This window comes from Brachyistius frenatus, unplaced genomic scaffold (genome assembly GCF_029030835.1).
Source record: "Brachyistius frenatus isolate BFR_SWC_R1_liver_20210118 unplaced genomic scaffold, ASM2903083v1 Contig_137, whole genome shotgun sequence".
In the NCBI taxonomy this organism is placed as follows: Eukaryota; Metazoa; Chordata; class Actinopteri; family Embiotocidae; genus Brachyistius; species Brachyistius frenatus.
In genome coordinates, this window is record NW_027210736.1 from 298759 (window position 1) to 313493 (window position 14735).

The 14735-nt window shown below is 42.8% G+C and overlaps 1 protein-coding gene and 1 long non-coding RNA gene across 17 annotated transcripts in view; one reads left to right on the top strand and one right to left on the bottom strand.

The window, feature by feature from the left end:
• The window catches only part of LOC138630626 (uncharacterized), a 203408-nt gene that overhangs the window by 152004 nt on the left and 36669 nt on the right, over positions 1 to 14735 (bottom strand). The gene's annotated exons all lie outside the window — the stretch shown is intronic.
• Positions 1 to 14735, top strand: part of syngap1b (synaptic Ras GTPase activating protein 1b) — a 129111-nt gene that overhangs the window by 78015 nt on the left and 36361 nt on the right. For 13 of the 16 annotated variants that reach the window (XM_069715035.1, XM_069715036.1, XM_069715038.1 and 10 more), the window contains 2 exons: positions 4677 to 4768; positions 10273 to 10394. In XM_069715035.1, the coding sequence (XP_069571136.1) occupies positions 4677 to 4768; positions 10273 to 10394 (214 nt within the window). Of the gene's footprint in view, positions 1 to 1429; positions 1486 to 4676; positions 5159 to 10272; positions 10395 to 14735 lie in introns of those variants that run through there. The other 3 variants (XR_011311650.1, XM_069715034.1, XM_069715049.1) reach the window with 2 other exon arrangements.

Consider the following 14735-nt stretch of genomic DNA (forward strand, 5'->3'; position numbering starts at 1 on the left):
ATGCACCTCCATAAGTAGCTCCACAAACATCCTCCGAAACACACCTGTGATGAATGAAGAGGCTGATTACCCTTTTGAACCGTCCACCTGACAATCGCTGCGTTCAAATGTCGTCGTATTTACCGCGTGCACGAGAAGAGTCCGTATGAACGGCGCCCTCTTGTGGTATCCAGCTCTGAAATTTTCTATAAACCTTGAGGTCACGAGTTGTGACGTGTTTGCTGACGTTTACAGAAAGGTCAGAGGTCGTGGAAGTTCATGTTTGGTTGGATGTTGAGCTGATATGTTGTAATTTTAGTCACGTAAAGTTTGTCTTTGTAACTTAGATAACAGCCGACGTCTGAGGAAAATGTTGATCTCTCTAACAGCCTCATCTTTTCTCTCTGTGACTTTATATTTCCTGCATTACGTCACCCTCCCCGTTAGCTTGATAAGTTGTTAGCCTCTGTGACTTCTAGACACCATCCATGTTGCCTGGCAACGGTGTTTTTACAACTTTATCACTTGAACGCCAACCATATGAGTTCCTGTGTTGGAACCACGAACTCACAAGTCCCATTTGAATGCAGCAAAAGTCGTTAAATTAGCAAACACAGATTTGGACCTTGAAAGCACCTCAGACTGAGTGCTTAAAGCATTTAAATAGAACTCTCCATCAAAAGTCTTTTGTTTTTAAAACCACCCTAAAGTTTAGGATGGTACACCAACACCAACTCACAGGCTGCTCGTGTTTCTCATCTCACTGTTTACAGTTAAAATCACAGAAACGGTCCAAACATAGTTTTTTTTGTCGTAAAACTGAAAAAAAAACAAAAACAAAAACTCTTTTCTTTTGAGCTCAGTCCTGCAAGTGAAACTCATGAATCAAAAGCACTTGGAGAAATCTTTCTAAGAGGTCATGACCTCATTCAGCCGGTCAGTGTCTTCAAATTATTGAAAGATGTACCAGGAACCAAACCTGCGTCATCGTCCTTAATTTCATGTCAATCTCCATGAAAGCGTAGGTTGCTTTTTTTTTCTTCCCATTTATGTAACCCTCATTTAAAAAAAAAAAACCCAGCTTGGAGGAGATCCAAATTAACTTTTCATATCGTTACGATCAGCTGTCAAAAGAGCTCTGCACATTTTAATGGAGCGAGACGTCGGTTTTTCTGGGCTGTGATTAGTCAGCAGCCTTTTTCCGTATTAAAGATCCTCGCTGCATGTGATGTAATGCAGACGACTCAGTCATCCAGCCTACAGGTGGTCCTTTTTTCTTTTTTTTTAAACTGTGGGTTTGAGCAAACACACATTGGCATAGTTTGTGACAAACTCCGTCATGGTCATTTTTTTTTTTTTTTTTTTTTCTTGCGTGGGTTGGAAAAAAAAAATGTTACGACTGCAGACAGAAAAGCGGGCAGCTCTCGCAGTGAAAAGATTTTGCCGTTCGGACAGGTAAATGATAGAGAGGGAGAGGAGAGGATGAAAAGAGGAATACTGATAAAGGTAAGTATGCAGAAAATGGAGGGGTTTGTAGATGCGTGAATGTGAAGAGGGGAGAAAACAAGAGGATGGAAAACAAGAAGAGGGCGCAAGGAGGAGGAAGAAAATGAGAGAGAGGGAGATCAAGGGCTGAGGAGAGGTAGAGGGATAAATGCACTATTTGAATTATGTAAAATAGCTGCGTGGGAGCGAGTGTGTGTGTGTGTGTGTGTGTGTGTGTGTGTGTGTGTGTGTGTGTGTGTGTGTGTGTGTGTGTGTGTGTGTGTGTGTGTGTGTGTGTGTGTGTGAGTATTAGAGTGACTGTGTGACTGAGAGAGAGAGGGAGGATGGAGCCGAGATAGACAGCATGAGCAACATGAAAAAAAGAAAGTCAGAGTGAGATCAGCTGAAATGCAGTAAAAAAAAAAAAAAAAAGGCATTTTGAACGAGGAAATGTGACCAACTCGTCCGTTTATATTCCGGTTTAATGCACCGTAGATTGATCTTTGAGAGGCCCATGCAAAAAAAAAAAGAAAAAAAAAGGGAAATACATGAGAGGAAAACAGGATGTAAAGTAGGCTTTGATATCCTCCTGCTGTATTTCTGAGACGGTAGAAAACTGGTTATCTAAGCAGGGACGGTCACCTCGGTTTATTAGACAAGGGAATATTTTGTTCTTTTCTGGTGCGACATGCTGTTGGTTTGTCAGAACTTTACATATTCACTGTGGGTGAGGTTTTGTTTGGGGGTTGTGGTTTGGCTTGAGGGAATTCAGCATCAATCTGTCGGGAAATATCTTTTTAACAACTTCTGGATGAGTTGCCATTAAAATTTTGTCCAGATATTCACGTTCCCCAAAGGATGAATCCAAATGACTTCTTTAATCGAGCTCCATCGTGATGTCAAGGATTTCACTTGTCTCAGTGAAATCTAACCGATGGCTCCCTGGCAGTGAATACTAAACACTGGATTTTTAATATTTGTAAAACTAATGACATCAACCCCCCCGCCCCCCACCTCCGCAGCCTCACCTGTTCTTTGTGTTTACTGCTTTCATCTCTATGTTAGCATGCTAATCTTAATTAGCAACAACTAAGACTGTATGTAAAATTGGATGAACGTCTCCACGTCTTGTGCAATACCACCGAGGGCCACTAGGGGCTGGCTCCAAAAGACTTCTGGCTTGTGTTCTGGTGGTCCTTCTGAAAGTATCGCCATCATTAATTCGATATTAGGCCTCAATAGAGGTTTTTGGGGGTGTGTCTGGTTTGATTGACATGTCTGAAGTTCAGTCAGGTGGGCGGGGCATAGTGTCCTGGGTATACTCCCAGCCCTTGCTCCTCCCCAGCTCGTCCAAATATGGTCACATCTGGCTCCGAAAACCAAAATGGGGACGCCGAAATTTACAAACCAATAGGTGACGTCACGGCGGGATGCCACTTGTACAATACTTACTCTCGCTTATGAGAAGTTGCCCGTAACCAACCTTTTTGCCTAATAATAAACATTTATACGCGGCTGTTTGTTTAATTAGACGTCACAATTTTTCTGTGTTTTCTCAGAACTATAATCAGAAACAGAATTTGGACTTTTGTGTAATTAAACCCACACAGTCGCTTTAGTTTGAACCCACTCTGCTCCTGTTGTCCTCATTCGGCGGCTTGCTGCTGGTAAATATGGAAATTGTTGTTGAGGGAATTAAACTCGCAAATAAAACCTGTGTATACGATTTAATTGCAGGATTTTACTAACTTAATTACAGGTTTGTGTTTACATATGGCCGAGGTCTGTTATTTTTACACTAAAGTGAGCTCTACGGGTAGATAGGAGACACTATTTGATTTAGAAAATATACAGTAAATTTCCCAAAAGTGGTACTAAAATTAGTCTTGAAGGATTTAAAAGAGACACAATGATGAATTTTGTTTTAGACAAACATTAGAAACTAGAAAAAGATGTTAAGGGTTGAGAAGGTTTCGTCTGAACCGACTTACTGACTTCCACACATATGAGGTTTCTTTTAAATTGTAAACAACAGGATGCAACACTGTTCAAGGTTTTCTGGATAGACGGTCGAAAAATGTACGTCATCCTCCTCATTTTTTTAAAACAAAGCGATATCAACCCACTCCAAACTGTGCAGCACTGTGGCGGTTAACATAAATATAAAAATACATCTTTAACGAGTTAACCTGCCATCTCTTCAGAGCCTGTAGTACACCCGTCAGCCCACTAGAGGGTACCGTGAGAGTGTTTTGCTATGTTAAGGCGGGAAAATGCGTGTGTGACCGGGGTCGAAGGAAGAGGTCATGTGACAAAGTGTAAGTAGTGATAAAGTCTGTGCAGAGAGGACGTTGTGGTGGTTGGATGGGACAAACAAGACTTTCACCCGTGAGACCGGTGCTGAAGTTAACTTTACGATACGTAAATTAGCTACGTAACATATTTAACGTGCATGTTACTTAAAAAATTATTATATATTATTTAAATCTTTTCCAAAACCTAACCAGGTGGGTTTTGATGTCTGAATCTAAGGCATCGTCTTTTTCAGTCAACATGACACTGACTGTGCCCTCTAGTGGACTAACAGGTGTATTACAAGCTTTGGTTGTTATATCAAGCTTGTATATATCGATAAAACTTACGATAGTTGTATTGACATTTACAACCACAAAACTGCTCAGGTGATGTAACAATAAGAGTTTTAAGAGGTTTTTTTTATATTGTATTGTACAAGCAAGTCAGACATGTATCTTGCATTGATTTATTCTATTTTGTGAAACAAAAACTGGGTTTTTTTAAAAGTATGTTTTCTCCTTAAAGTCACCATGAAGTGCATGTGCAGGAATCTTGAAGGCATCCATCCATCTATCATCTTCCGCTTAGAGAACCTCCTCTGTTCCTCCCCTCAACATTCACTCTTAACATTTGGCTCATCTGACATCCAGACAGAAAATCCATCTCTCACATCCACCCCGTCAAACCCCCCCCCCCCCCCCCATCCATCCCATCCCCACAGAGCGGGCATTGGTTTTATTTGTCTCCCACCTTTGACCTCCATCGAGTGCTCATATTCTTTCATTTCTTCAGGCAGACTGTCTCCTGCAGCACTTTTTATTTCCACATTGCCGCCCTCGTGTTACATTTGAACGTTTCCCTTCCTCTGATGTGTAACAGTGTCTTACCTGTCGACCTCCTCTTCCTCTCTCTCTCAGATCCTCGAGCCCGGCGGAAAAGCATAGCCACCGGGAAGCAGCCCAGCATGGAGGTCCCTCCCACTGCCCCCCTTCAACCTTTCCGACAATCCGTGAGTAACCCCCCCTACCCGCGGCCTCGCTCGCTGCCTCCATCCCTCTCGCTGTCCCTCCTCCCTCCTCCCGCCCTGGGCCCACCGCACACCTGTGGCCGTCGGGCCAGCGGCACCCCGCCTCACCCTTTCCCCCTCTCCCTGGCCGTGTCCCCCTCCCTCGCCTTTTGCCAGCAGCAGCAGCAGCAAAAGGCCTCCAAGAAAGGGCCCGGCACGCCCTCCTTTCCCCGCTCGCTACCCCTCTCCCCCTCCCTGTCCTTCACCCTGCCTCACTCACCTGCCGCCTCCTCCTCCTCCTCCCCCTTCTTGTACTGGGGTGGAGACTGGAGGGCTGCTGGTTCGAGTCCCGTGGCGGGAGGAGCCTTTATTGCACCACTGCCCCCTGTCGAGGTATGTGAGACAAACATGGCCGAATGCAGAGACACGGGACATGTTCACACACACACACACACACACACACACACACACACACACACACACACACACACACACACACACACACACACACACACACACACACATACACACACAGTCTGTACTCCAGTACTGAGACATGGGAACATATTATTGTATTAGTGCATCTGAAAGATTCATACCAGAGGGTGTGCAAGTTTTGTCAAGCTCTCTTTATATATATTTAAATAATGTTTGCTTGTTTTTTTACCGTTCCAATCAGCCATTGTCGTCCATTCATTTTACAACAGTGTGAAAATCAGTAGCAGACTCTTGAAACATACTTAATTGTGTAACAGACGCATAAATTTGCATTAATGTTTAGCAAAGTTTTTTTGTCTTATTATGCTAAAATCCCACTTTAAACGTTTTTTCCATTAATTTCTTTTTATTTAATTTTTTTACATGTTTTAATATAGTTTTAACCTTTACAAGAGTTGATCAAAAAGTTCAGAGCCGGTTTCTAAACATGAACATGAATATAGTACAGTGAGGAAGCAACAACCTTCACGAGGAAGTATTCAGAGTGTCGTCTCTTCATCATCATCATCATCATCACTGAGTTCCTCACGTTAACGTGACCGCTGGTAACGGACCTGAAACTGGAGCAGAGACACATCGGAATTTTTTGGGTCAAATTTTTGGGGGAACAGAAAAATCTTCAACCCGCCCACATACAGCCAAGTGTTCCTGAGCCCATGCAGTGATTTCCGCTACAGAATCCTGGCTGTTTTTGATGCGGTGCTGGCCTCGGCCTTTTGGATCACATTTTGGGTTCAAACTCTGGAAACGGTCAACAGAGACCCTTGAAATGCTTCAGAAAGTCAGAAGCGAAGAGCCGGCGAGGTGTTCTGAGTGATGTTCACGTTTCAAGAGGGGGCGGAGCTTCACTGTCCAAGACCGAAAAAGACCTTTGAAGCATTTCAAGGATCTCTGTTGACCATTTCCAGAGTTTGACCCCAAAATCTGACATTTCTCTGCTCCAGTTTCAGGTCTGATGTTCTGATGTTGATCAAGCGACATAACTCGGAGTACTTCCTCATAGTTGTTGCTTCCTGCTGCATCACTGCGCTGCACTCTGTTCGTGCATGAAGGGAAAACTCTCAGAGGTTTTAGATCGATCACTTCTGTGTTTGCATCTGTTATTATTGTAAAACACTTTGCACCTGAGTTTTAAAATGTCCCACATGAATTAAGTTAATAATTATTACGTGATGTAAGATAAAAAACACAACTCACATCTACGACATCAAGAGTCTGATGCGGTTTCATCTGAAACAGAAATGAATGAAAAAACAATGTTGTTGTTTTTTTTCCAAACAGCAGCGGGGTTTTCAGTCTGATGTGAAGCGAATGTGACTCGTAGTAAAAACGGGCTAAAAACACAGCGAACACGCCTGATATGATTCTTTAATGTCAACAAAGACGAGCGGTGTAATGTGTTACTTCTGGGACCGTCACGTCTCTTTTCATACTAAATACAACCTCAGTCAGAGAGAGGAGAGAAGAGAGAGGGCTGGCAGCTCGACTGTCTGTGGACAGAAATAATCTGTTTATTGTTTTATTCATGGAAACAGAAACTCAGTCACAAGGTATCAAACGTGAACATGAAGGAGCTTAAAGGATAGATTGGTGTCTTATTAGGTTTGTGCCAGCGGTGCCCGTCTCCTTTTCATTATTTCCGCTGGTGTTTGCACACAGTTACTGGATGCTGGAAACAGGAAGACTTCTTGTTTTTTTTCTTCTTCCCTTCAGAGGAAGCTATCCGCCGCTCGTTCACTGCTGCGGTATAAACAACAACAACAACAACAACACAATTTTTTAAATTGCTCATACGGAGTGGAAACTGTGGAAATCAGATAATCCAGTATGTGAAGCCTCGGCTGGGTTTTGGTCTGAGTTTTTTTTTGTTTTGATTTTCCTCATAATTTCACAGCGGCTGAGAGGAGTGTTTTCATATCCATATTTTAGGTTCTCTGATTGAATAAGCCACCCTGAAGGGCAGGAGGAGTGTCGCAGTGTAAACACAGGCTGCCTCTGTGATCACTGAACACACGTTTTATTTATTGTAAATCACTTGACGATCACAGACAGAAATAAAAGATACTGGAAGTAAATCCCACAGAGGTAATCGCACCGGCGTTAACCTACATCTTCCTGTGTACGTCCTTAAAAACAAATAGCCATAACTACAGTAGTTATGAGCTTCACTAGTCAATCATGTAATACGTGTGTGCTAAAGGAGACTACTAAACTCTGAATTTACTCTTTGAAGGTGCTGCCTTCTCCCAGGTAAAATGTGAAATAGACACGCTTTGGCCTCTCGAGGCGTGACAGTTTCACATTTTCCTGTAGCGAAGGAAAATGAAACCTGCACATGCACGCAGCCCTGTGGTTTACAGGAAGATGAAACTTTCAGGAACAGCACATGGTCGGGGTGATACCGGGTGGCACAGGCAAAACGTTGCCCGTCTTAAACGATGATTTCGGTTCATGCTCTGTGGGTCATGCTGACTTGCCACCTCCGTCCTGGAGATGCAGGAAAAGGAGAATTCATAGATGAGACAAGCTGCAAACATCTCCTGCAGCTTTTCAAATAAATATGATACTTACACATATTGAAACAACACATTTTTGGGGCGTTTTTGTTTAATAAAATGACTACAACAATTGTTTTTACTTTCAAAAATACGTGCAGATGATTTTCTAACCTTTCAGTTCTTCTATACGATATTATTTGATTATTATTAATGATGGATTGTTGGATGGAGCATTTTACTGCTATAGGTGTACAGGCTCAAGCTAGTTTTAATATTTGATATTTTTGGATAATTTAACATAAAATGTAGTTGAGTAAAAAGCACATGTTCCTTGAAATTTTTAGTGAAGTAAAATTATAAAATAGAGTGAAATAGAGTAAATACAATTTTTTTGGTTTGCCCTCCTACTTCAGGCACCACTCCACCTCTGGCCATTTTGAGAACCTTTTTTTTTTTTTTTTTTCCAAGCCGAGACAGAATTTCATTTCATGTTTGACAATTAGTGTTTTAAAAATTAATATCTAATTACATACAAGCTATTAAAACGTGGACGGCAGCAAATGAGCCGAAAAAAATAAATGACACACCGTAACCTGAGATGAACCCCGAAGTTAGAGTGACTGTGCATCCAAAAAGCCCCCCCACCCCCTCCACCCGCTCCCCCTCCCGCTCCTTATCACCTCCCCACCTTATTGTGCTTTATTATTGAGGTTTGGGCTTTTTTCTGTCTCTCTTTGCATTGAGTACTTTTTACTTTGTGAGACGTGTCAGACGGAGCGACTAATCAAATCAGATTTAGTCATGCAGGCTATTAGCTTGGAACCAGCAGATGGAGCCAAGTCTTTAGTCGTATCCTCCAGACAGCCTTCAAAGCCATTTGACTCATGCCGGATGACAAGGTGTCATTCTCCCGCTGAATAAAGCTGCCATCCTGCAGGTATAGAAATGATATCACTGCCAGTCCTCGCACCTAAAAAGCTGAATGGGCGACGCTTCCTCAGGGGGAGGAAGACAGCTGCTTTCACAGCAGATGTTTCATGGTTTCCACTTTGAAAAGAGGTTTGAAATTTGATATTTGTGGTTTGATAACAGGAGTTGTTTTTTTTAATGCTGTTAGCGGGCTGAGCCAATTAACTATTCTGCAAAATGAAAAACAAAAAATTTAAGATGCCAGCCATAATCTTTTTTTTTTTTTGCATGACCAACAATTAAACAATAAAATACATATTTTAAAAAGTCCAAATGGAGCTGGACTTTGTGAAAAGACGTTTCACTTCACGCAGGTGGGTTTAACATGTGACCTCAACAACCCCCACACCAGGTTGTTTTAAGCAAGTCCAGTTCTCTTTGGATAAAATCTAAAACATAAAAATGTTTTCATTTATAATAGATTTATATTAAAACAACCCAAAAATATACTTTTTTTTGAATAAAAAATTAAGAGTTTAACAGTTTAACTGAAAAAAAAGTCACTTTCTTTTTAGTTTGACTTAGCGTATATTGAAATCTTAGTGATTGTGACAGAAAGTTGTTTTTTTTTAAACAGGTGAGATAACAAAACAAGTGTTAATTATCCTAATTATGACTTTCACGCCACATCTGAGAGCTGCGTCAGGTTTTAAAAACACGGTTCAGATCAGGCCTGGAAACTGAGTCAAAACTAAATCCAATCAGGTTTTTGCTGAGTTCATACATGAAAACTTGACAGCATATATATATAATATACATGTGTGTGTATGCTGTTGATTAATAATTATTCAACATCAACTAGGCACAGAAAGGAAAAGAAAAACTGACAGCTCCAGCAAAACAAAGGCAAACAAAGAAATACATAGAAAATGATGATTTTTTTTTTTTTTCCCCTGAAACTGAATTGATTGTAAAAGTCTGATTGATGCTCTGTCATCCATATTTGATCATCTCCTGTTAGTATGAAATTATTAATTGTGTTGTTTTTTTTGGTGAACTAACAGCCAAAACTACAACTATTAATATATAGCACACACTGTGTAGTTTGGATTTAAGTGAACATATGTGATTTAATCATGTAAGGAAGCTCACACAGGACAAACTGCATCCCTGCTGCTCATGCTGGACTGTGGCTCACCGCTGCCCCCTGCAGGAGCTGCTGAGCACTGCAGCTCCCTGTGGCAGGTGCACATGTTTCAGGAGTAAGACTTCCCTGTTGGTAATAAATGTACCTTCTGCTCTCCCCGTCACACATCTCAACATGTTTCACTTTTCTGTGTGTCTCCATTTGATTTCGGTGTTCCTTCCATACATCTGACAACAAACCGCACCTCACTCCATCCCACCTGTCAATCATCTCAAAACCCTTCACCTGACTCTCACGTCGTCCAATCAATCACCCATCGTTTCCGTTCCCATGCCGACCACCTCGTCGTCTCTGTAACTCCGCTCCATGCTCGCCCTCCTTCTCCACCATCTGTTTGCCCTTCGTCGTCGCTCCCCTCCTCCTCCTCCTCCTCCTCCTCCTCCTCCACGCTCCAGAGTTTCCTCAGTAGAAGGTTGAAGGGCTCAATCAAGAGGGCCAAGAGTCAGCCCAAACTGGACCGAACGAGCAGCTTCCGCCACATGATCCTCCCCCGCTTCCGCAGTGCCGACCAAGACAGGTCAGTGTGTGTGTGTGTGTGTGTGTGTGTGTGTGTGTGTGTGTGTGTGTGTGTGTGTGTGTGTGTGTGTGTGTGTGTGTGTGTGTGTGTGTGTGTGTGTGTGCGTGTGTGTGTGTGAGAGTGTGTGTTGTGTGTGTGAGTGAAGTCGTGCGATCCTGTCGACTATCTGGCAATGTGCAGTTTAAATTTTTGTCTCTACGTTATGATTTAAATGGGATGTTGAAGCAAAATGCAGAAGTGTCTTAAAGTGCAATACCACCGATGGCCACTAGGGGCCGGCTTTTAACCACCCTCTGGCTCCAACTGACTCCCGTTCAAAAAGCATCAAATCCTCTCCTGAAGTACAAAGTCGGTAAAATGTTTTCCACGAGTCGTCACGGTGTCGTTAGATAAAAGCTCTGGTGCTCCTTCTGGAAATAACTCCAGCATTATTTGGATATTAGGCCTCAAACAAGGGATGTGTTTGGGGGTTGTGCCTAGTTTGATTGACAGGCTTGGGGTGCAGTCAGATTTTCGGTAAAATCCTGTCTCGTAAACATCCATAAGATGGTTTTGTAAAATAATGTGACGGTAGTCGTGAGGTTTAATATGAAAAGGCTGTTTATTTTAAGGAAATCCGGTCGGCTATTCTGCAACATAAATATATTTCCTTTGCAGGTGTCTCACAAATTAAGCAGCTTTTTTGTCGTTGTTGTTTTCTTTTGGTTGACACGATGCGTTGAGAATCTGACAGTACAAAGATATTCTGCCAATGAGCTCGTCATAGGGATAGATAACTTTAGATGGTGTTATAAATCATTTCTCTCTGAATGGTGTTCGGAGAGCAGCGTTGTTGTGAGTGTGTGTGAGATGAGCATCTTTCTCTCTGCTGTTTTTCTGTCTTAATCATCTCTCCACCAACATCTCTTCTCTACAAACTCATCTTTATCCATCTGTCCGTCTCTATAACCGCCTCCTCCTGTCCATCTGCCTTCCTATCGCCTCCTCGTCAGTACCTCCATCTCTCTACTGCATCTGTTTCTGTCTCTATAATATCTGCATCCCTCCACCATTAATATATATTGTTTATTTTACACTCTCACGTCCCACCGCGCTGTCACTTACAATAAAAAAAAACACTCACCGTTTTCTCTCTACCGGGAGAAAAAAAAACAAACAAAAAAACACATCCCCTCTCTCACCATGGCAACCAGCAGACAGCCATATGGCGGCCGTAGCGACCGTAATGAGTCAGTGGGAGATTTTCATTAATTATACCTCCTCTGTATCGTAGAGGCAGCAGCGCGGGAGGTCCCACTTCAGTCTGAAATATGAGAGAAATAAATTAATAATTGTGTTTTTTTTTCCCCTAAATTCACCCAGTTCTTAAAGAGTGTGTCACCCGTGTTTTGTCCAAGGCTGCAATACAATTTCAGTATTTTTATTATTGTTTTATTCTCCAATTATTTTATAAAAATGCATCATCTATTCTCTTCATCTATTAATTGTCCAGAGAATCTGCTTCGCTTGTTTAGTTTTTGCTTCGTTTTGTCGCCAGAACAAAGTTCAACTTCAGGCGTGAAGGTCGTCTGGAGAATCTGAGCGGAGGTCAAAAGTTCACTCAGCAGATCGCTCTATAAAAAAAATAAAAAAAACACGTTCAGAGCCAGGTGTCTGCCGAGGAGTGTTTCCACATGATTTATTCATTTGGGGAAGGTTGTGGGTGTCTATTATCTACGCCCGGTTTTGAGGAGACAGGAAGGACAAAAAAAAAAAAGAAGTCAAGAGCCTTGTGAAGTCGAGGTTGTTTGCCAAGGCCCTCGCGGCTCATATTCATTTTCACAGCTCCCAGTTTACTCTGAATGTTTTCTAACAGAGATGCTGGTGAACATCTGCAGCTTTTTCATTTGTATTTGGGTTTTTTTAATCTTTATTTATCCAGGGAGGCTTTGCCTTTTCAGCTGAGATTGAAATTCATGGAGGCATAAACGTGCCTCAGAGCTCCCAGATAGGCTCGAAAAACCTGCAGTGATACACTTCTTTTTTTTTTTTTTTTTGCACATCATTTTTCCAGTAATTCCTCTTAACAAGCAAAAATAAAAAACAACGGGTCCATTGGTTTGTCTGCACAAATAATACAGTCGGCCACCGTGTCATCGAGCTGCAGACTAATATTTGAATATATATAACTACTAATGCCGTGTCAGCAGGTAGTCCGTCCTGCAAAAGCTCTTTCATATCCTTAGAGGACCTTAAATGCAACTTCAGAGCGGTTTCTATCCTCATACAACATTACGCACGTTTTCGTTATCAGTTAATCTGTCTATTAATTCATCTGATTAACTGTCTGATCTGATTAACCCATCATAGTTCCCCTCAACCCGAGATGACGTCTTCAGAGTCATTGTTTTTGTCCAGTGGTAAATTGTCACTTTTGAGAAGCTAAACTCTGCAAACATTGAGATTTTTTCTACTAAGGTTGGCCCTAGATCGGATCAGCTAGAAGGACGCACACTCTAAACTGTTCTTTGCTGTGATTGATTGATTGATTGATTGATTCACTGGTCGCTAACCCAATCCGAAATCCCCCCCCCACCCCCCCCCCCCCCCCCCCCACACACACACACACACACACACACTCCAACACAACAGCCAATCACAAGCAAGAGCGTCCCTCCCGCTGATCCAGACTAGCACCGGCCTTTCAAGGCAACATGACATCAGAAATGAAAAAAGAAATCCCAGAAGCTGTTGATTTCCACGGTTCTTAAATGCTTTATTATATACACTCTGACTTTTTTCCTCTATAGCGCCACCTTCTGGTTCTCAGTGAAACGATTAAAAAACAGTCAGATAGAAAGACATTGAAAAACTGGTGCATATACTGTATATTTACATAAGCTGCCCATTAAAATGTGTAAAATCCCTGCAAAGATACTGAGAAGAACCTCATTGGATGATCCGAACCTTCGTCATAACTTCAGTAACACAGACAGTGGAGGAGGAGGAGGAGGAGGAGGAGGAGGAGGTCATCAGTTCATACCAACATTTTTTTTACATTTGATGAATCAGACTACTTCCTGAAGAACCTCTCCCATCAGTCGCTTCTTGCGCTGTGTAATTTTAATTAGCATCATGCTAACATGTGTTAGCATGTCTCTAACTCAGCATCTTACTGGATAAATTGCTGCCATTAAAAATCTAAAGTTAAGGATCAAAATGGCTGGCTAACAATTACATTTTATTTATTTATTTATTTTTATTTTTTTTATAAAAAGACAAACAAAAGCAGCAAAAATCACCAGTTTGGAAGCAGATTTATTTGGTTAGTTGAGTTTCTGTGTATTTTGTTGTTGTTGTCTGCATCAACTCCTTCTGAGTATCTTGTTTCACGTCTTTCTCTCATTCTGCTTCATCAGTCACATGTTGTTCAATCTAACTTTGCGACGCGTCTCGAGACCTTACGTAGACTTTGTTTTTGTTTTTTTAACCTCCGGCACTTCTCCCTCCTCTCCTCTCCTCTCCTCTCCTCTCCTCTCCTCTCCTCTCCTCTCCTCTCCTCTCCTCTCCTCTCCTCTCCTCTCCTCTCCTCTCCTCTCCTCTCCCCTCCCCTCTCCTCTCCTCTCCTCTCCTCTCCTCTCCTCTCCTCTCCCTCCCCTCCCCTCCTCTCCCCTCCTCTCCTCTCCTCTCCTCTCCTCTCCCCTCCCCTCCTCTCCTCTCCTCTCCCTCTCCTCTCCTCTCCTCTCCTCTCCTCTCCTCTCCTCCTCTCCCTCCTCTCCCCTCCCCTCCTCTCCTCTCCTCTCCTCTCCTCTCCTCTCCTCTCCTCTCCTCTCCTCTCCTCTCCCTCCTCTCCCCCTCTCCCTCCTCTCCTCTCCTCTCCTCTCCTCTCCTCTCCTCTCCTCTCCCCTCCCCTCCCCTCCCCTCCCCTCCCTCTCCCCTCCTCTCCTCTCCTCTCCTCTCCTCTCCTCTCCTCTCCTCTCCTCTCCTCTCCTCTCCTCTCCTCTCCTCTCCTCTCCTCTCCTCTCCCTCCCTCCCTCCTCCTCTGATCCATCCTCCATTGGATCCACTGTTTACATGATTAAGATGATTTCCTCTGAGGTCTCCACGCGTCAACCTTTTTTATTCCTCATCTCTCTCAGTCTTTTTCCTCTCCTGACCCCCCTCCTCCCCCCTCCTCCCCCCTCCCCCCCACACACATACTTCTCCCACACTCCTTCTTCTTCCGTGTTCTCCTCCATCTGACTCATTCCTGTGGGTCTATTTTTATCTCTTGTCCCTCTGTGTGTTTCTCTCTCTCCCCTACATGTAATCAGTGCTGTGGTGATGAACGTTATGAGTGAACGTTAAGACAAAAGCAGTGTG